The sequence below is a fragment of the Rhagoletis zephyria genome, unplaced genomic scaffold (genome assembly GCF_001687245.7).
Source record: "Rhagoletis zephyria isolate East Lansing unplaced genomic scaffold, Rhagoletis_zephyria_1.1 Rzeph_scaffold_00605, whole genome shotgun sequence".
NCBI classification, from domain to species: Eukaryota; Metazoa; Arthropoda; class Insecta; order Diptera; family Tephritidae; genus Rhagoletis; species Rhagoletis zephyria.
In genome coordinates this window covers 145388-165635 of record NW_016157689.1, presented here as the reverse complement: position 1 = coordinate 165635, position 20248 = coordinate 145388, and the positions used below count along the sequence as shown (strand labels likewise).

The window sequence follows — 20248 nt, the reverse complement described above, 5'->3', positions numbered from 1 at the left end:
CAATTTCAAGTCCGTCTCTTCTGGCTGATGTAAGCTTTAATGTTCCCTCACGCGTATCAAGACACTTTTGTCCCATATTTCTGAAAGCTTGTAAAACCAATTTTGAATTGCACGACCCACTCCGTTGCTTATGCCAGGATTTTAACTCTCATTCCAGCACGTTTGATATATCAGATCCGCTTTTCAGCATTAAGAAAGCGATACTCTCCTCTCTCAATAAGTGAATTATTGACATAAATACATAAAATCAGCTGATGAATTTAGTTCTGTAGCTGAACAGTTTTAGATCTCGACACTTAACAAACTCCTGCCTATCGTGACTCGGCGCAAAAATTTAAAATATTGGTTCCGTACGTCATGCGGACTGCGCCCCTCGTGCGGATGGGCGGGAATGGAGGGTAAAAACCGTTGGGATATTATTATTATTATTATGACTATATCAATAGGGGTATTCTCTGAGTCTAGCATAATTGCAAGATAGCAAGAAATGCAAAAATCCTCTACTGAAATATGCAATACTCAGAGAACGCACCTCTGAGTACATAATGTATCCTTTGTAAAATAGTCTGCTGATTTCATAGTGACCCTGTTGTTAACAAAGAAGAAGACAAATTTTAAATAAATAAGAATTGAAAATGCCGCGAACAAGTGATAGGGAAAAAATAGTAAACTTCTTAATTGAAAATGCTGCATTCGACATTCTGGTTCAAGGTACGATTTTATTAGTAACTTTAATTGTATTTTTATATATGTATTATGTGTATCCAATTTGTTAGGTGATGAAAGTTATTGGAACTGATGGAGGAGTTGAATGAGGATCTTCTTATTACTTTGTCTAGCCATCGTGGAAGCTTTCAGCGAATTCCTAAATCAATTGAATGGAGATCAACTGTCCTTGAACAATTTGATGAATTCCGGTTCCGCCAAATGCTACGAATGACTAGGAATCAATTTTCTTTTATACTGTCTGTAATTAGTGCAAGTCCTACATTTAATAACTCGCATTCCCTTCAACAATACCCGGTGGATCTCCAACTAGCCATTGTGCTGTATCGCCTGGGTTCTTCCGGAGAAAATGCGGCCATCCGAAAAGTGGCCACCGTATTTGGGGTTGGAGATGGTGAAACCATTTATAAAATTACTCGCAGGGTGTTTCGCTCATTTCTAGTACTCAAAACTAAATACATCTCGTGGCCAGATGAAGCTGAAAAGCGAGAAATTGTAGAGAAGACATACCATGAACTCCCACATTGTATTGGGTATATTGACGGCACTGAATTAAAACTTTCCGAAGCACCAGTGGTCAACCATACGGTTTATTTCTCAAAGAGCCGAGTGTACTCCATTAAGGCCCAAGTCGTGTGCGATCATCAATTACGCATACGCCATGTTGCGGTTGGCCACTACGGAAGTGTACACGATGCACGGATGTTTCGTACTAGCGCTCTTTTTACACGCAAGAACGATTTTTTTTACTTGTGATGAGTGGTTAGCGGGAGACTCCGCATACCCACTGCTTACTACGTTGATAACTCCATTCAGGTCAAACTCTCAGCAATTGAACTATTGCAAGCGCAAAGCATTTAATTTACGTCACAGCCGATTTCGCGTAAGAATTGAAAATTGTGTCGGGCTTTTGAAAGAACGCTTCGGTAGTTTAAAAGAATTAAGGATCCGAGTTCAAGATAAAAAAAGCCATCGTTTTTGTTCGGAGTGGTTTATTGGTTGCTGCGTATTGCACAACATGTTGTTATCATCCACTAACCCTGATGAATATCTCAGCAACTCACTCGAAGAAGACGGAGACGAAATCAGCAATACTAACACCGACAACCAAACAACCAATGAAGCAGAATTCAAGCGTCAGGCGTTATATAGGTTAATGTTTGGTGTTGAATAAAAACTTTAAAACTGCAAATGTATGACACCGGCATTATTATTTGTTAAAGTTACAAAATTCAAGACCATTTCGGGATTAGTTCGGGAATAGCTAGGGACCACTTCAAGAGTAGTGGGGTACCAGTTAGGAACTAATTGGCGAACAGTTCGGGGATAGTTTGGGGCCTATTCGGAACTAGTTTGGAACCAGTTAAAGACTAGCTTGCGAACAGTTAAGCACTAGTTTAGAAGTGGTTCCGATCTAAGATCTAAAAAATATATTCGCACTCATATTTATTATGAAAAGACTTGTATAATATAGTAAGTTTCAACATAAAAGTTGACCATAATATATCATTTACCATACGATTTCTTCGAATGGATCAGTCCCTGGCCCACCTACCGGAAAAGTACCTTATATGTTATACGTTCCATCTACCGGAAAAAAGTAAATTTTTGACCTTGACATGGTGCTAACAGCAATTTACATATATTAACAAATAAGTCCGATTTCAATAATTTTGATTGGTTTTGATTTTATGTGGCAAGCGCATTAATCATACCGAGTTTGGTACAAATCGATTGAACGGTTACTGAGATACACACATGTGGTCATAAGAGGGCGGTGCCACGCCCATTTTCCAAAATTTTGCCATAATCGTATTCTTTTCTAAAGAATTATTGAGAAATTACCTCTTACAAAAACGATCTTTATATAATTATTTAGTATAGAAGTTTTAGCTTAGTATAGATAAAAAAAGAAATCGATAAAAAATTTCAACTTAATTACATTTCTCCAAACATTCAAGAGATTCCGAAACACTTAACAAAAAAATAGAGCTCCTAAAACAGAACTAATACAACATGTAAATGGATTTAAGCAAAAACCTCCCTTAAGAAAGAGCGGTCACTGGTTGCGCCGCACAATTTTGGTAGAGTTATGTTGTGCTGTGTAATTAATAATAGCTTTTAAACTTACGACTGTTTTCCAAATGTAACTTGAGTTAACTTAAAAATTCCGATTGAATAAAAAATCTCATTTTATACAAACAAATTCATTTATTGTACTTTTTATCAATTTCGTACTTTGCCACTCTTTCTCTCATTTCTAACTCTAGTTTCTTTCCTTCCATATCTTGTACCTTCCACTTATCTTCCAATTCAACTTTCTTCGCCTCAATTTCTATTCTTTTCTCTTCCATCAAAACTTTACTTTCTTCAATCTTCTTATCTCTTTCAAATTTATTTTTCTCATACTCCAATTTAATTTTTTCCAAAGAAATTTTCTCCTTTTGGATGGCAGCCAGTTGACTTATCGAATTGGTTGGCGTGCGCGAGGCGATCGTCGTTCTCGGTGCCATACATGGCGCAGTTAGAGCTTGCATACTGGAAGGCGCGATACTTACTGCGGCACTTGTCGACTCATCTAAAATGGCATCGTTTACTAGAGCAGGACTCGCTGGGGACAATTGTGGCGAAACAGGGAGTAGTTCGTCAGTCGTTAGCAAGATTGGCTGACTGTCTTGCACCCGCTTGCCAAAAACTTCTTTCAGCCGATCAAAGTGTGGGCATATTTTTGCCACTTTTGCTGAAATTTATAAAAAAAATTAAATTAAAATTATTATACGTACATATGTATAGTATGTGTATATAACACACGTTGCGGACTTTGCGGCTATGTATGTATATTATTTGAGACCGCTGGGCCGGGAGAGAAGGAGTGTCAAAGCTGCACATTGCATTGGACACAAGCGAAGTAAGAATTCCAACTCCAAGTTTTACCTACCTTCGATGCTGCTGCCGTCTGCATCCGATAGTAATCCTTCACCACTTGAAGAGAGCATGCCATTGGCCTCACGAAATTTGGATTTCAAATGTCGCACTTTCCATTTTAGAAGCTCCCACGACGCATTCAATTGCGTTTTCTCCAGGAACTTTTTGTAAAAGAATTGAGCAGTTGGAACCTGAAAATATTGGAAGAAAAATAAGCGAATTTAAGAGTATAGTATACTTATAAAACAAACCTGAAAATCTGCCTCATCCTGCAGGAAATCTATAATTAAGAGCACTTCGCGTTCAGTCCACTTTTTGTTAGGCTGCTGCCTATTTTTTTTTGTCGGTGGAGTCTCCAAATCGCTTATTTCTGCAAATAAAAAAGCTTTAATAATGAGTGACTGCAGGAACAGATATGGTTGCGAATATATTTTTAGATATATTTATCAAACATGTAATTNCCTTCCATATCTTGTACCTTCCACTTATCTTCCAATTCAACTTTCTTCGCCTCAATTTCTATTCTTTTCTCTTCCATCAAAACTTTACTTTCTTCAATCTTCTTATCTCTTTCAAATTTATTTTTCTCATACTCCAATTTAATTTTTTCCAAAGAAATTTTCTCCTTTTGGATGGCAGCCAGTTGACTTATCGAATTGGTTGGCGTGCGCGAGGCGATCGTCGTTCTCGGTGCCATACATGGCGCAGTTAGAGCTTGCATACCGGAAGGCGCGATACTTACTGCGGCACTTGTCGACTCATCTAAAATGGCATCGTTTACTAGAGCAGGACTCGCTGGGGACAATTGTGGCGAAACAGGGAGTAGTTCGTCAGTCGTTAGCAAGATTGGCTGACTGTCTTGCACCCGCTTGCCAAAAACTTCTTTCAGCCGATCAAAGTGTGGGCATATTTTTGCCACTTTTGCTGAAATTTATAAAAAAAATTAAATTAAAATTATTATACGTACATATGTATAGTATGTGTATATAACACACGTTGCGGACTTTGCGGCTATGTATGTATATTATTTGAGACCGCTGGGCCGGGAGAGAAGGAGTGTCAAAGCTGCACATTGCATTGGACACAAGCGAAGTAAGAATTCCAACTCCAAGTTTTACCTACCTTCGATGCTGCTGCCGTCTGCATCCGATAGTAATCCTTCACCACTTGAAGAGAGCATGCCATTGGCCTCACGAAATTTGGATTTCAAATGTCGCACTTTCCATTTTAGAAGCTCCCACGACGCATTCAATTGCGTTTTCTCCAGGAACTTTTTGTAAAAGAATTGAGCAGTTGGAACCTGAAAATATTGGAAGAAAAATAAGCGAATTTAAGAGTATAGTATACTTATAAAACAAACCTGAAAATCTGCCTCATCCTGCAGGAAATCTATAATTAAGAGCACTTCGCGTTCAGTCCACTTTTTGTTAGGCTGCTGCCTATTTTTTTTTGTCGGTGGAGTCTCCAAATCGCTTATTTCTGCAAATAAAAAAGCTTTAATAATGAGTGACTGCAGGAACAGATATGGTTGCGAATATATTTTTAGATATATTTATCAAACATGTAATTATTTTGCATTAACTTACAATCACAAATGAAAATCTCAAAACTTACCTATTTCTGCAAATATCTAATTCAAAATGACAACAGACAGCTGGCGCAGGGTCGCATTTTTTTTGCTAGGCTTCGTTGCATGGAAATATACATGGGTTTAGACGTGGCATATATTGCAGCAATTGCAAATATTTTAAGCATGTGTTTTGTTGTTGTGTCATTGCACGGATTGGAAAACTTTGCAATTCGTGCAATCCGTGCACCTTGCAAGGGTTTTGCAAGGCTCAGAGAATACCCTTAATATATTTCATTTTATGCGAGCTTCGTTGCTGAAGCAGTACTATTTTTGATTTATAGCAGCTCAATTGGCTCAGTTGGCTCACAGCAACATCACTGTGGCTCACTTTGGCTCATTTACAACAAACACAGAATTCGTGAAAGCGCAGCACGCAAAATGTTCTCGGATCAAAATCGATGTACTTTCAGTTGGCCTCCAACAACATCACTGAGGCTCAATTTGGCTGACTTACAACCACAATATAACCAGTAAACAACCTTGGCTGAATTTGTCGACTGCCTTCCTCGGGGATGAATATGCCAGGGATGAAATTATTGGTACCCACGCCTTCTAAGCATGCAGGGCTGCTTTTGAGAAACAAAAAGTAATTAGTTCAAAGTAGTTTCAAAAAGTATAGTGTACAACGAAATTTATTAAATAATTCTACATAAAATTATATACGTAAATGACTTACTATGTAAACTGTTGGAACAAAACTTGTTTCATTACCTTTTTTGTGCAAAATGAAAACGATTATCTGAACGCTCGAAGCGCTGCCACTAAGGGCCAGTTTTTCAGTGCACAGCCGTATTTTAAACTCAATTTAAACGCCCGATCTGGCTGGCTTAAACTAGGACCAGCCAATCAGATGTCAGCCAGATGGCACTGAAAAACTGGCCCTAAAATGAGCGACTACAGAAAAAATACTTCTCTGGTGTTACTGCCGCCATGGCGAATATGTGTTTCTATTTGTTTTCTTCTGTTTACGCGAAAAACAATGCAGGTAATAATTTCCGTTGAATTTCATTAAGAATCTGTACATCTTATGTGTTGTGTTAGCAAGAACAAGCTGAGCCGAGCAAGAATCACACCTACCTGACGGTTTTGAAGTGTTTTTTGTTTCATAAACGCATGTCTTTCAGTTCTAGAAGAATTAAAGTCAGTAGAGACATATTTTTTTTATATAATTGCTGTATTCTAATTGCCTAATCTCTTTTGCACCAGAGCAACTGTTCAAAGTTTCCAGCAATAAAAAGTTACGAATTGGCACAGTAGAAATGTAAAATTTTCTTACCTTAGTAAAAAGTTTTTTTTTTTCGCCATGGCACTTTTCTACTCATTGGTACAGGACCAGAGTAATAAAATTTTTTAAATTAAAAAATAATAACTTCGTCACTTCCTTAAAATTTGAAAGCTTGTTTTACTAATCTCTTTAATTATTAGAGCATTATAATATCATTTTACTATTTTATTATTGCTTAGTACAAAATGTACACATTTACTTACCAAACCTTTATTTGATTCGGTGATAGAAACAAGACCGAAGGATACTTACGTATTTAAATATTTATTATGTTTATTTGATACTAGCTCTACCCTGCCACGCATTGCTGTGGCATATTCCTGTTATATGGATGATAAATTATTAACGAAACAAAGCATACGTTTCATATGTGTTTGGTTATGTAATAAGTACTTGGGTGCACACAATATTTGTTGTTTTTTCAATTCGCTGCGTTGATATCAAGGATATCTGTAGTGCGATTCTGTAACTCTTACCAATAAAAAAGTTGTTAGGTTACTTAACAACTTTTGCCGTTTACACTAACAATTGTATGATTCTCTAACTCTTGCTTAACAGTGAAAAACAGCTGATTATTTCTTTTAATTTAAAATGATGAAATGTGGCATCTCAGTCGAGAAAAATGTCAAATGTGCGAAAAGCACAAAGAGGAATAAAAAAAAACGTATTTCCTTCCCGCGGAAACGGAATTTTTGCAATTTCAAAAGGTAATATTTATTTATTTTAGTGTTTAATCGGAATTTACTGGAACTTCTTTAATTTCAGGATGTCTAGCCAATCGACAAAGAGGAGCCGTGCATCGGGGGAACAGTTAAGCGCGATGCTTGTCTTTCTTGGTGAAAACCCGAATGTTGCGAGCGGCAAATTCCAAAAGTTCCATGGCAAGATGGAGAACACCAAGTAGTTGGCAGAGATAGCCGAGAAGTTAAACTCCATTGGAGGGGCAGTTAAATCTTTCGAGCAATGGCAAAATGTAAGTATAAGTGATGAAGTAGGAAATGCATTACTGCCAAACATCGCACCTCTTATGTAAATAAGAGTAAAGTGTGAAAGTGTGTTTCTATTATTTTACAAAGGTCTGGCGCGACTTAAAAAGTCGAACATCAGCGCGAGTTCGTGATCTCAAAAGGGAGCAAGCGTTGACGGGGAACTTACCGCTTCAACAGCCTCCCTTGAGCGAACTAGAAAAGCGGGTAATAGCTCTATTGGGAAGCAGCAATATGGAGGGGCAACCGGATGTGCAGGAGAATATTCCCATGGGAGAGGTAAGTTGAATTATATCGTATTGAATAAATGCTAATCATATTGTAATTTTCAGTATGCTATTTTTAGAACCTGCAAGTGGCCTTGGGGGCGGCGGATGAAAACTTCCGCCTAGTCGTGGAGGAAGATGTAGACACCATCTTTCTACCTCCATTAAGGGTGTCAGAAGGCAACTCGGAGCTTCGAGTCAGACACCGCGCAGGACCGCCAAGCGAAAACGGACGGAGGAATCGCCAACAAAGACACGGTTTTTAAAAATTGCGGAGGCACAGGCCGAATCGGAAAGGATATTTTTTTTTTTCAGTCGTGTTGTGAGTACTCAACAGCATGGACATGTTTTCTATTACTCAGTATTAGTTATTTTCTTTTTGCAATATATCTGCTATTTAATTAAGTGTAATGCCCTGTGTTTGCGGGCAGAAGGGGGATCGTGGTGATCATAAGTTGCAATGTTCCAGATGCAATGAGCTTTTTCACTTAAAGTGCTTAAATATTCTGCCTGCTGATTTGGAGTTTCTTCAAAGTGCGGATAATTCTTTTATTTGTGCTAAATGCACAAATGTACGCCGTAGCTCTCTTCGCTCACCCCTAATATTGCCAATGCTATTAAACGTGTGGTGTAGTTGGCGATAATCATAACCCGGCACTGCACCAACAACCTGCTAAACCGGTTTTGCCGCAGAAAAAATATCCAATATGCGCCAACATTGAAATTACTCTGCATGATATATACAAAGAGATTGCCGCTTTGAGAGCTGAAAATTCCCATGCGCTCTCCCTAATAAAACCCCTAAGTGAAGACAAGAATTTACTTGAAAATAAAATCGAAAATTTGCAATCTGAACTGCATGCAGTGCAGCGTAATCTTTCTAACACAGATGTGTTGTCTGCGACCTCGGCTGTATCGAATGATGTTAAGTCACTTCAGGAGAATATTACATGTGTTGCGCATAGTAAAGAGTCGAATAATGATACTCTTTCACTGCTTTCTACTGCTATGAATATTCCAATGAGTTACGCTGCTGCAGCCGTTGCTGTTGCTAAAACTTCGAGTTCTGTCTCTTTCAAAGACTCTTACAATGCTCCTGCTCTTGCTGATGCTCGTTCTCCTGTTACCGCTACTACATCTCCCATCCCTCCCGTTGGATTCTCGTCTGTTACCTTCGCAACGCGTTTCAAAAAAATTGGATGTTAAGAAGAAAAACAACAAAAAAATAGACACTTGTTGTTGGTTCAAATGCAGACTCTGGTTTGGAAGTTGCTGTGCCTATGAAATGGTTACATTTGTCATCGTTTTTGCCTACGGTTACTGCGGAAAATATTGTTGATTATGTTAATAAGCAAACAGGGATAGATAAGAGTTTGCTTACTTGCTTTAGGTTAGTCAAGAAAGAGGTCGTTGTAAGTACTCTTAAGAAAATTAATTTTAAACTTGGAGTCTCTGTTTCCTTTTACGAGAAGCTTCTATCTCCTAATGTCTGGCCAGCCAATGGCAGTGTACGGCCGTTTAGTTTTTTTCAAAAGTCCGGAGAACCACACTTGGTCCCGTTATTAATCGTACCTCTTACTTACGTAAATCGCCTCAAAATCTTAAAATTTATTTTCATAATGTTTCTGGCCTCAGAACTAAAGCCAATTCCGTACGCATGATGTGCTCGCACCAAGATTACGACATCTTCGTTATAGTAGAGACTTGGCTCAACGCAGACTCTTATGACCAGGAATTTTTTGATCTTAAACTGTACGATGTATTTCGTAAAGACAGAGACTCTGTAAAAACGGGATGTACTAGGGGCGGTGGTGCCCTTATCGCTGTCCACTGTAAATATCGTGCTTCATATAAAATCTTGGATAATCAGGACTCTCTTATTGATCGACTTTGCATTCGTATTCGTGGCGCTTTTGGACAGCTGTTCGTTTGCGTTTCCTACATCCCTCCTGGTTGTTCTGAAAGCCTTTACAAAGTGCATGTGGATAGTATTACGTCCCTAGTTTCTAATTCTAATAGTGATAGCCAATTTCTTGTCCTGGGTGATTATAATCTAGGCAACATTAAATGGTCGCAAGCATATAATGATACTACTCTTATACCCAATAATGTAAACTATAGCAATGAATCGTATCTTGTTGACAGCTTTTTGAGTATTGATCTCAAACAGATAAATATTATTTTAAATAAACTTAATAGAATTTTAGACCTTATATTTATAAGCAATAATATGAACTATTCTCTTAACGAATGTTTCTCTTCTATTTCTTCTTCTAGCTATCATCATGTTCCCATTTTTCTTAAAATTGAGTTCTACGAGTTCTCTCCAGCTACCTGTAATAATCATAATCCCTCTTTTAATTATAAATTGTGTAATTTTGATATCATTAATAACTTATTTTCTAATATTGATTGGGAGACGCTGTTTTTCGGTTTAGATGTCTCAAGTTGTTTTAATGTCTTTAAATCTAAAGTGGCTGAAATAGCTCTCACTAATATTCCTCTGAATACAACGAGACTATATAAAATACCATGGCATACAAAAATTTAAAGAAATTAAAGAATCTCAGGAACAAATTCTCTTGTAAATTCAAATAAAGCAAACTATCAATTCATCTTTTGCAATTCAAAGAATACACTAAAAAGTATAATTGTTTAGAAAAGTTTTTACATAATAATTACATTCTTAATTACGAAGCCAATATAAAGTCAAATCCAAAAGCATTTTGGAGTTTCATTAAATCTAAAAAGAGTTGCGCTAGCATTCCATCTGCTATATTTTTTAATGGTAAAAATGCAAATTCTGCTAATGAAGCGGCTAACCTCTTCGCCGATTTTTTCAAATCGAATTTTTTTTCTCCGGCTGATAGTGATTTTGAATTTAAGGGGAACGTGTAGTCGTCCGTTGACTTTGGCTCTATCTCTTTATCCTTGGATGATATTGCCAAAGGTATCGCTAAACTTAATATATCTTCACAAACAGATACCGACGGTCTTTCGGCGGTTGTTTAAAAAATGCGTTTCGCTTTCCTATCCTCTCAAGTTCATCTTTAATAAATCATTATCTACAGGCAATTTTATTGATGATTGGAAGGTGGCGTATGTTACACTCGTTTTTAAAAGTGGAAACAAAAATGATGTGAGTAATTANTATCATGCTTGTCACATAAGTCGAATTGAACGTGGCTTTGGCTTTGCACTACGTCCCCTTCGTTTTCATGACCTCATACTACTCTAGGTGCTTGCTTATTAATTTAAAATCCCTGCAATCTCGGAGATCTATTGTCTTTATCCTTTGTTTTTGATATCATTAGAGGTGTTGTGGATTGTCCCTCCCTTCTGGAGTGCATCTATTTTAACATTCCTGCTAGAGTGCTTCGAAATTTTGACTTACACAACATTGGCTTCATAAGAACTACATATGCAGCGAATGAACCCATCACGGGGGCTCTGATAGAACTCAATACTATATATCAATCTTTTGAGATTGATTTTACCTCCTCAAAGCACGCTTTCATTACACTCCTTAATTTTGCCTATAAGTAAGTAATAGTAATAGATCTAATTTGTAGTTTGGTTTCTCTTGTAACGTTGTTAGCATTGAATAAGATATCGATTATGATATTGCTCTCAAATCTTTTATCTTTAACGTTTTTCCATTACAGTTTGTGTATTTTTTAAGATTATTATTTTTTGTTAAATCTCTGTATTAGTCTGTAAGACATTTTGTTTTTGTTGACAAATTGTTTACTTGAAATAAAGAAATAAATATACGTTATTATAATAAAATTAAATGGGCTATAAAAGTACATACTAGAATTTTTTTTAGAAGTTCTTATTAAAAAGTTTGCAATTTTGTTAAAAGTTTGCCTAATATATCTAAATTACGTACATAGTATAAAACTTGGATTTGTATAGTATTTGTTAAAATATAAGCTATAATTAAAAAAAAATAACAAAAATGTATAGCATGAAAAACATTTCAAATATTTAAAAAAAAATCACCGTATTAATTATTTATTAATGAATTATTTCATTTTGATTTATAAAAAATTAGCATTAGTAACCCATATAGTTTTTGCAATAAATAAAATGAAAGCATAAAATGTACATATTTATTATTTATAAATTAACATATAATTATTTTATCAAGGAGGAATTAATAAAAACAGTTTATACTGGAGCTAAATAGTTTACTTTAATTTGATTAGTTTCCTTATCGGCTACAGAAATTCTCTGGTGAAACTGAAATACATATAATCAGTGTCAAATGTTAGTGTACACCTTGTTCTAATATAAAATTCACAATTATTTTCATGGAAATTTTTTCCATTAATTATTTAATAACCGTTGATTTTTAATACTTATTTTGCAGGGGGTGTTGTGCATTTTCTTCCATATAAAAATTTATTTTGATCATGATTGATAGTTGAATACAATTTTGTTGTGACCCAAAAGAACCATGTTATTACGTGTGTCAAGTTAGTACTAAATTTTTCGAAATAGTATAAGTTAACTAAGGCATTACTTTCGCTTTTTTGTTGTTTTTCTTTCCCCAACAAATTTACAGGAAACAATTGCAATTAATGCCGTATTTAACTTTTTAAATTTCGAAAAGTGTAGTAATAGGTGTTAAAATATCGTATTCCTATTATTTCGTGGACCACTGTAAGTAATATCGGGTAGAGGATATGTCTTTACTTATTTGGTACTTATTTAATAATAGTCAGGGTGCCGGTAATGTTGTGGTATGATCCTTCTTTGTTATCAAACTGGTTCTTGAATTGACTTAATGCGCATTTGGAAGCCGTGCACTTCACTGATAATTACGATCAATACCCCGGAATGAACTACTGTGACCCTTGCACGGCGCCCATCAGCCGTTCTTCGTCATTGGAACGCTTCAAAACTTCTTGGAATCGATGTAGTAAAGCAGTAACCGCCAAGCGCCCAGTGAAGACATTCGAATTCAATGATGCATTTACCCCCGCAGTTGTTCCCTAAAAACTTTTGCGATTATTATTGCATGTATCGTCCATGGCTTCCTATATAAGAATGTCATAAAATAATTTTCTTATAGTTGAAATGTAACTAAATACAATAAAATACCTCTTGTATGAGATCCATACAATCGAGTATGCCATCGTTTAATGGCGTTAGCAATGAATCCGATAGAGACAACATTATATAGGGAACGGCATCAGTTTGCACGTGTATGCAGACCACATTCCTCAGCACAACGCAAAACTTTTCAAAGTCAGATTGAATAAATCTGCAATAAGTTTTTTTAGAAATTGAATTCACTGACATTTTATGGCTTACATCACCTTTGTTGTATGTGCTAGAAAATGGCTGTGAAAATTTGTATTAGCGATGTTAAAAATGCTTGACTAGGCACATAAAACTCCTCTTTGGCGTGGTTGTTTTTCGTTGTGATTTTTGTGCTTTCAGTGCCGATATTTGGCCAAATATTCTATGCAATCTACGTACAAGAAAGTAATAAGAGTTTTAAAAAGGTACTAACCTTCCCGCTAAACTCAACTCACCCTGCAAATTCCTCATCTTTGTTTCCGCTGTTTCCTCGTTAGTAAGTGACGCCGATTTGTCTGCATTGTCATATATAATTTCTTGCAGCGATTTTAGTGCGCTCGCTGTCTTCACAATTTTTACTCAAGGCAGCACCAACTGAAGACACATCAGCGGCTCACTGAAATGAGGATATATGTATACACATCCCTTTGAAAATAATACCAAACACAACACGCAATTTTACCCATGGTGTTCATTTGCATTCCAATATTTCTTAGGCAGAGCAGCGAGTATTATGCCAACAGCATTGATGTAGTTTTGTATCTCTTTTGGTGGTGTCAATGAATAACCCTTCGCAACAGCACCCACCACATTACCTGCTACTATTGAGGGCGTGATTGGCAACTAAGTTTCAGGTGTATTGGGGAATTCATTGAAGAAACAGTCGGTGCTGAAAAGGCGCGTGCGCTAATGCCCTCCAAGATTCTATAACACAAGTTTGTTTAAATTTTTTAAATTGAAAGCAAACAACTTTTATATTGCGAGTACGTACTTACATACATATATGCCACTGTATTGACGGTCCCAAATCATATTGACACGTAAACAAAGGAAAAGTGATCTTGCTCTAGGCCACATAATATGATTCATTGTCGTAGCCATTTGACATCGATGTCCAGTTACGATATTCTACTTCGACTGATTTTATAAGTAAATGCTTTTTCTCCAGAGGATGACTATTTTGCACGAAAAATTCATTTAAAGCAGATGGAAAGCAAGCTAGCGAGGTCAAGTAGAGAATGTCGGAAGAAAGGGCGAAGCTTAAAATTTTTTAAAGGTACTTTAAGAAATAAAAACTTACCAAGTCTAGTCATCTGCATAGAAAATGCCAGCGTTAGTATCAACACATGATTCAGATAATCACTCTCGCTCGATGCCACAGAACCAGGTAGTTTTTCGCTGAAATAACGAGACATTTGTCTCTGCATTTCACCTTAGCCCAGTGATCAGCCGGCACTCACAAATTCAATTGTTTTTTATTGGTTTGTAGCGAAACGCCCGTACAGTGTAAGGGCGCTGTTGGGTTGATTATGTATACGATGTAGGAACATTTTCAGCAGTATAGGCTATATTGATGCTTGGAAACAGCAGGCAACAATTGCTCTATAAGAGTTAATGAAAATGTAAACAATAATGGAAAATTATTTAGGGCTGTGCGATTATTCGATTACTCGAGCAAGTTGGTTAATCAGTTGTTCGATTAGCATAAAAGTTGCGTTCCAGATGCTTCACGATTTGCAGAATTTGCAGGAAAACTGTTTCCTCCATTAATAAACCTTATGGAAGGTGGTCACCTGGAACGACTTCCTGTAAAAACCTACAAATCGTGAAGCATCTGGAACGCGACTATTACAATTAGAATATGATAATGATTAATACGATATTAATTAAGGTTTTGAATAATCAATTAATTGCACAGCCCTAGCTTGCCCGCCGGTTCGATTTCGTACATACATTTCTACTAAAGCCGGCGCAGGTGTGGAACTTTTTCATTGGGGCTATAAAAATCAATAAAATTAGCTGGTTAGTTCGCAGTTCAAGCGGTGCCATTTAACAGCTCGCTAAGTATGTTTATTGAACGCGAAAAATAAATACTGTTGATATTGTTGAAGATGATAAAAAAAACTGATGACAAACAAAGGCGTTAGTTAACGTGCATTGAACCAGTCTTGAAAATAAACGCAGTCATTAATGATAAATGCGAACTGAAGTAAAATAAATAAGTTGATATAATTTGCTATAATGGTACTTACTTTCGTCCCTCGGTAGATGGCTGGCCTATCATCGAGACGACCGTTGACGGCATATATTAAGTTATACGAATATTTAAAAAAAAATATCTATAATTTGGTGCTGAACACGTTTCGCTACTGAAGAAGGTGCTGCGGAATTGTCATTAGTGCTTAATATTTCGGGATCATAAATAACCCGATCGTCAAAATCGGTTGTTCGATCGCCCAAACGAACGTTATGCAGTGTTGCGCCCGCGTTAACTACCCAGCCAGCAAAACCGGGTCATACAAAAGTACTTTTTGCCGTGATAAGCACCGCCATGTGCCTTTAAGGACGCCAAAGAGTCTCTCGATTGGGTTACGTGCTTTACATAGCGCCTCGTTGCAGCGAAACTTTGGAGTTCCTTCTGGATCGTTTGGTAAAGGTGTCATCAGCCATGGCTCCAGTGGGTATCCAGAATCGCCTGTAATTATTTTCTTTTAATATTCCTATTCATATTACCAATCAAAAACGTGTTGTGATTTCCAGTTTCAAATGATCGCTGCATGACCCGACGCGCTGCAGAGAAGCTCCAAATAAAGGAATCATGTCGTGCTCTCGGAAATTTTGCATTCAAGTTTAAAATTTTAAGATTTGAATCACATATCTATAAGTTTGAACCATTACAAAATAACAATATAATTTTTCCATGTTGTAGATTTGTTCTTACCATTTGCACGTTGATTGAATGGTACCCATGGTGATTGACATAATTGGATTCATTATTTTTGGGAGCCAAAATTGAAACATGAGTGCAGTCGATTGCACCGATAGTTCCTGCTACAAATGGTGAAGGTGAAGACGCAAAAATTTCCTTTGCCGCTTGGCACTCCAGTTGCGTCATAGGGAACTTCACTTTGGTGTTAAACATTGAATTGTTGATTGCGTCAGTCACACGGTGTATGAAACGGCTTATCGATGTTTGGCTCATGGATATGCCCCACTGTTCTCCCACTGGGCGTTGATAGCATCCAGTGGCATAAAACCGTAGAGCAGCTAGAACCTTAAACGAGTACATAAACACATACTTATATAAGATGGTTTCGAGCGGTAATACAAATTGTACGTTTTACAGGAAAAGCTGTTCCACGTCACATAAAGTTTATTAAAGGTAAAAACAGCTTTTCCTGTAAGTCCTTGAAACCTTCAGACCCTGCAATTCGTACTACCGCTGGAACGCACCTATAATACTTAATTAAGTTGAAATATATATTAATTTATCTGATTTTCGGTCGATAACGCTATTATTCGCGATCATCTTAATTGATTGTCAAGTTGCGACACCAAATTTTCAGCCATGCCGGGACTAAGTCTATATAGCCTAGCCTACGCCGGTCAGTTCTTGGCACGTTTAATGGCTGCTCATTATCATTATCATATAAATATGATGCAGTGTATGCAAATGCCATTTTTAACACAATTTTCACAATTTTCTCAATTTCCTCAATTTAACTTCACAGAAAAGTTTGCAAACAACAGCTTAACAACGAAAAACTAGATGCTGTTAACTTAACCACAAAAATAATTGTCACCAAACAGCTGACTGCGTTTGTTAAAACTAAACAATAACAAATATGGAGAAAACAACGTGAAATCTGGTTAAAATTATATTCAGAATCGCACTACTGGTTTGCAAACACAGGAACACGCAAATCTAAATCTAAACAACACTTTTTCGAAGTTCGACCTGGAGCCTTATTGATTGTGATTCCGAATGTCAATCGAATTGGGAATTGCAATCTTTTAAATTGAAATGGTGTGTCGGTCGGAATCATGGGAATTCTTCACCTATGAAAGGCCATGTTAAAATCTTTACTTGCACTACTTTCTTCATCAATTTCTTAACTGCGAGTCGCGTGCCGTTGCAAAGTTTTAAATGATTAATATTCCGCAACATGATCATTGGCACCCCTATTTTCAATTTCAGTATATGGGGTCTCCCCGGAAGATCAATCGAGTTCAAAAATTCCGTTGGATCGCCTTTTTCCACAACGGTGTTTATCGGTGCATATGCTATTTCCTCACGTTGAATGCTGGATTGAATAACATAAGTGGTATTCACCAAAGTGAGCAAGTGGCCTGGCAGTCTGGTAAAAGAGCAGACCAGCTCAAGCATTGACTGTTGTCAATACCACTATTATTTAGTTGATAGATATCCTTATTCTTCGCAGCAAGAATAGCCCGTAAACTGAGCGAATCGAGATTCTTATAATTAATTTTCCCAATAAAGAAACATTCTTTCGATCAATTCTCCTTCGATGTTTCTAAGTTACAAAATTATCAGGCCATAAAATTCGTCTTAATCTCTCATTGACTGGCAGCTTTCCGTTCCCAATGTCCAGTAACTGTCGGCTGCAGTGTATGTATGTTATTCTTGTCGCAATGTTGACTATTTCAGGCAATCATTTATCTCGTCCGCTAATGTTAATCGAGAAACTACAGATAATGTTTGCGTAAAATCTCCTGCGAGCAATATCAGTGCATTCCCGAACCGATCAAGAACCTCAAGCGATTTTTTATGTGCCATGGTGCACTCATCCCAAACAATGAGTTTAAATTTTTGTAATAATTTTTCCATACCGGTTGCTCTGGAAATATTACAAGTGGGAGTTTCGATGATGTTCAATGGCAGCTCAAGTGCTGAAATGGCAATGCTCTCTACAAAGCGATAGCTAAGGTAATGTAATTTTTTGATCGAACCGTTGCCAGAATCCATCTGACAAGGAATATTTTCCTAGTTCCTCCTGGCGCATCCAAGAAGAAGGTCCACCCACTCCGTCATTTATCATTTGCATATTCTTCTTCTACTTTGGCTTTATTATTATTATTATTATTATTAAAATTTTCAAATAGGTGGCAACCCTCCTCAAAATTATTTCCAACAGTAATATTTCTGAAACCTATTTAATTTGATACCCACATTGAAATATTTCAATTATATTATCAATTTAGCCGAGTTAAAATTTATAAATAGGTGGCAACACTCCTCAACAATATTTCCTATAGTAATCTTTCTGAAACCTATTTTATTTGATACCCACATGGCATTATTTTATTTATTTTAACACTTTAACCGAGTTAAAATTTTCAAATAGGTGCAGCCGTCCTCAGCCAGCAGTTTTATTTCTTAAACCTGTTTAATCTGATACCCGTATTGTAATATTTCATTTATTTTATGAATATAACTGGATTTAAAAAATTTCAAACAGGTGGCAACTCTACAAATTTTTGTAATATATTGTTTGGTACCGATATTGTAACATTTTATTTATTTTACCAATTTAATTGAGTTAGATTTTCAAACAGGAGACAACCCTCCACAGACATAAGACTGTAGGTCTTTGAAAAACTTTTTATTTTGATACCCACATTGCAATATTTCATTTGTTTAATCAATTTAACTGGGTTAAAATTTTCAAATAGGTGGCAACCCTCCTAAAAAGTATTTCCAAAAGTCTTCCTTCTTAAACCTCTTTAATTGTGTACCTATATCAATTAAATTGAGTTACATTTTCAAACAGGTGGCAACCCTCCTCAACCATATTTGCGGCCGTAAGCCTTCTTAAAAATCTAAAGTTTGACACACAAATTACTGTATTTCATTTATTTTATCAAAATATCTGAGTTTACATTTTCAAAGAGCTGGCAATTTTATTCAAAAATATTTCCAGCAGTTATCTTTCTTAAACCTCTTAAATTTAACATCTATATTGTAATATATCATTTATTTTATCAACTAAATTGCGCTAAACTTTTTAACAAGTGGCAATCCTCCTGTAAAATATTTTCTACTGAAAGCCTTCTTGAAACTCCTTAGTTGGATACCCACATAGCAATATATCATTTACTTTATTAATTTAACTGAGTTAAAATTTTAAAATTGGTGGCAACCCTTTTCCAGAAATACTTCCAACAGTTATATTTCTTAAACCTTTTTAATTTGATATCCATACTGTAATATTTCATATATTCTATCGACGTACTTAGTTAGATTTTCAAATAGGTGGCAACCCTTCTCAAACATATTTTCGGCTGTAAACCTTCTTAAAGCTGTTTAGTTTGACACCCATATGGCAATATTTCATTTGTTTTATCAATTCTACTGAGTTAAAATTTTCAAATAGGTGGCGATCCTCGTCAAAATTATTTCCAGAAGTTATCTTTCTTAAACCTCTTTAATTTGGTACCCATATTGTAATAATTTATTTATTTTATCAATATAATTGGGTTTAAAAATTTTTAAATAGGTGGCAACCCTCCATTGTTTTGCGATATCATTGGTTCTGGTATTATACCGAACAATACTAAAAAAAATTATTGAAATCGGTGCAGCCGTTCTCGAGTTTTGACGACCGTGACATACGAACACAACACTTTTATATACATACTAGCTGTACCCTGCCACGCTTTGCTGTGGCATATTTCTGTTATATGGACGATAAATTATTAACGAAACAAAGCATTCGTTTCATATGTGTTTGGTTATGTAATAAGTACTCGTGTGCACACAATATTTGTTATTTTTTCCATTCTCTGCATAGATATCAAGGGTATCTGGTTTGCCGACACAGGAACACGCAACATCTGAGAAGCAATCCGCATCTAAATCTAAACCATACTTTTCCAAAGTTCGACCTGGAGCATTATTGATTGTGATTCCGAATGTCAATCGAATTGGGAATTCAAATCTTTTAAATTGGATCATCATCATTAAATGGAATCATGGGAATTCTTCACCTTTGAAAGGCCACGTTAAAATCTTTTCTTACATTACGTTCTTCATCAATTTCTTAACTGCGAGTCGCATTCCGTTGCAGAGTTTTCGCTGATTAATATTCCGCAACATGATAACTGTTAAACCTATTTTTAATTTCAGTATGTGAGGTCTCCCTGGAAGATTAATCGAGTTCAAAAATTTCGTTGGATGGTCTTTTTCCACAACGGTGTTTATCGACGTATATGCTATTTCCTCACGTTGAATGCTGGATTGAATAACATTAGTGGTATTCACCAAAGTGAGCAAGTGGTCTGGCAGTCTAGTAAAAGAGCTGATCAGCTCAAGCAACGA

General features: G+C 36.3%; 4 protein-coding genes and 1 long non-coding RNA gene across 5 annotated transcripts; 1 reads left to right on the top strand and 4 right to left on the bottom strand.

Moving 5' to 3' along the window:
- The first annotated feature begins 472 nt into the window (after positions 1-472).
- LOC108360678 (uncharacterized) lies at positions 473-1482 on the top strand. Its single transcript, XM_017613072.1, has 2 exons — positions 473-711; positions 777-1482. Exon 2 carries the CDS (start codon positions 799-801, stop codon positions 1480-1482), a length of 684 nt encoding a protein of 227 aa, XP_017468561.1. The 5' UTR covers positions 473-711; positions 777-798.
- Positions 1483-2933: 1451 nt separating this feature from the next.
- On the bottom strand, positions 2934-4064 carry LOC108360677 (uncharacterized). The gene is made up of 3 exons (XM_017613071.1): positions 3903-4064; positions 3665-3842; positions 2934-3466 (listed from the first exon to the last, which is right to left on the bottom strand). Exons 2-3 carry the CDS (start codon positions 3720-3722, stop codon positions 2934-2936), a joined length of 591 nt encoding a protein of 196 aa, XP_017468560.1. The 5' UTR covers positions 3723-3842; positions 3903-4064.
- Positions 4065-4084: 20 nt separating this feature from the next.
- Positions 4085-5478, bottom strand: LOC108360676 (uncharacterized). Its single transcript, XM_017613068.1, has 4 exons — positions 5234-5478; positions 5012-5130; positions 4774-4951; positions 4085-4575 (listed from the first exon to the last, which is right to left on the bottom strand). The coding sequence occupies exons 3-4, from the start codon at positions 4829-4831 to the stop codon at positions 4085-4087; spliced, it is 549 nt and encodes a 182-aa protein (XP_017468557.1). The 5' UTR covers positions 4832-4951; positions 5012-5130; positions 5234-5478.
- Positions 5479-13178: 7700 nt separating this feature from the next.
- On the bottom strand, positions 13179-14505 carry LOC108360680 (uncharacterized). The gene is made up of 5 exons (XR_001847164.1): positions 14210-14505; positions 13905-14127; positions 13592-13833; positions 13365-13525; positions 13179-13300 (listed from the first exon to the last, which is right to left on the bottom strand). It is a non-coding gene; the product is annotated as an uncharacterized LOC108360680 (long non-coding RNA).
- A 1105-nt stretch (positions 14506-15610) lies between these two features.
- LOC108360675 (putative nuclease HARBI1) lies at positions 15611-16159 on the bottom strand. Its single transcript, XM_017613067.1, has 2 exons — positions 15851-16159; positions 15611-15787 (listed from the first exon to the last, which is right to left on the bottom strand). The coding sequence occupies exons 1-2, from the start codon at positions 16109-16111 to the stop codon at positions 15611-15613; spliced, it is 438 nt and encodes a 145-aa protein (XP_017468556.1). The 5' UTR covers positions 16112-16159.
- Between the last annotated feature and the right edge of the window lie 4089 nt (positions 16160-20248).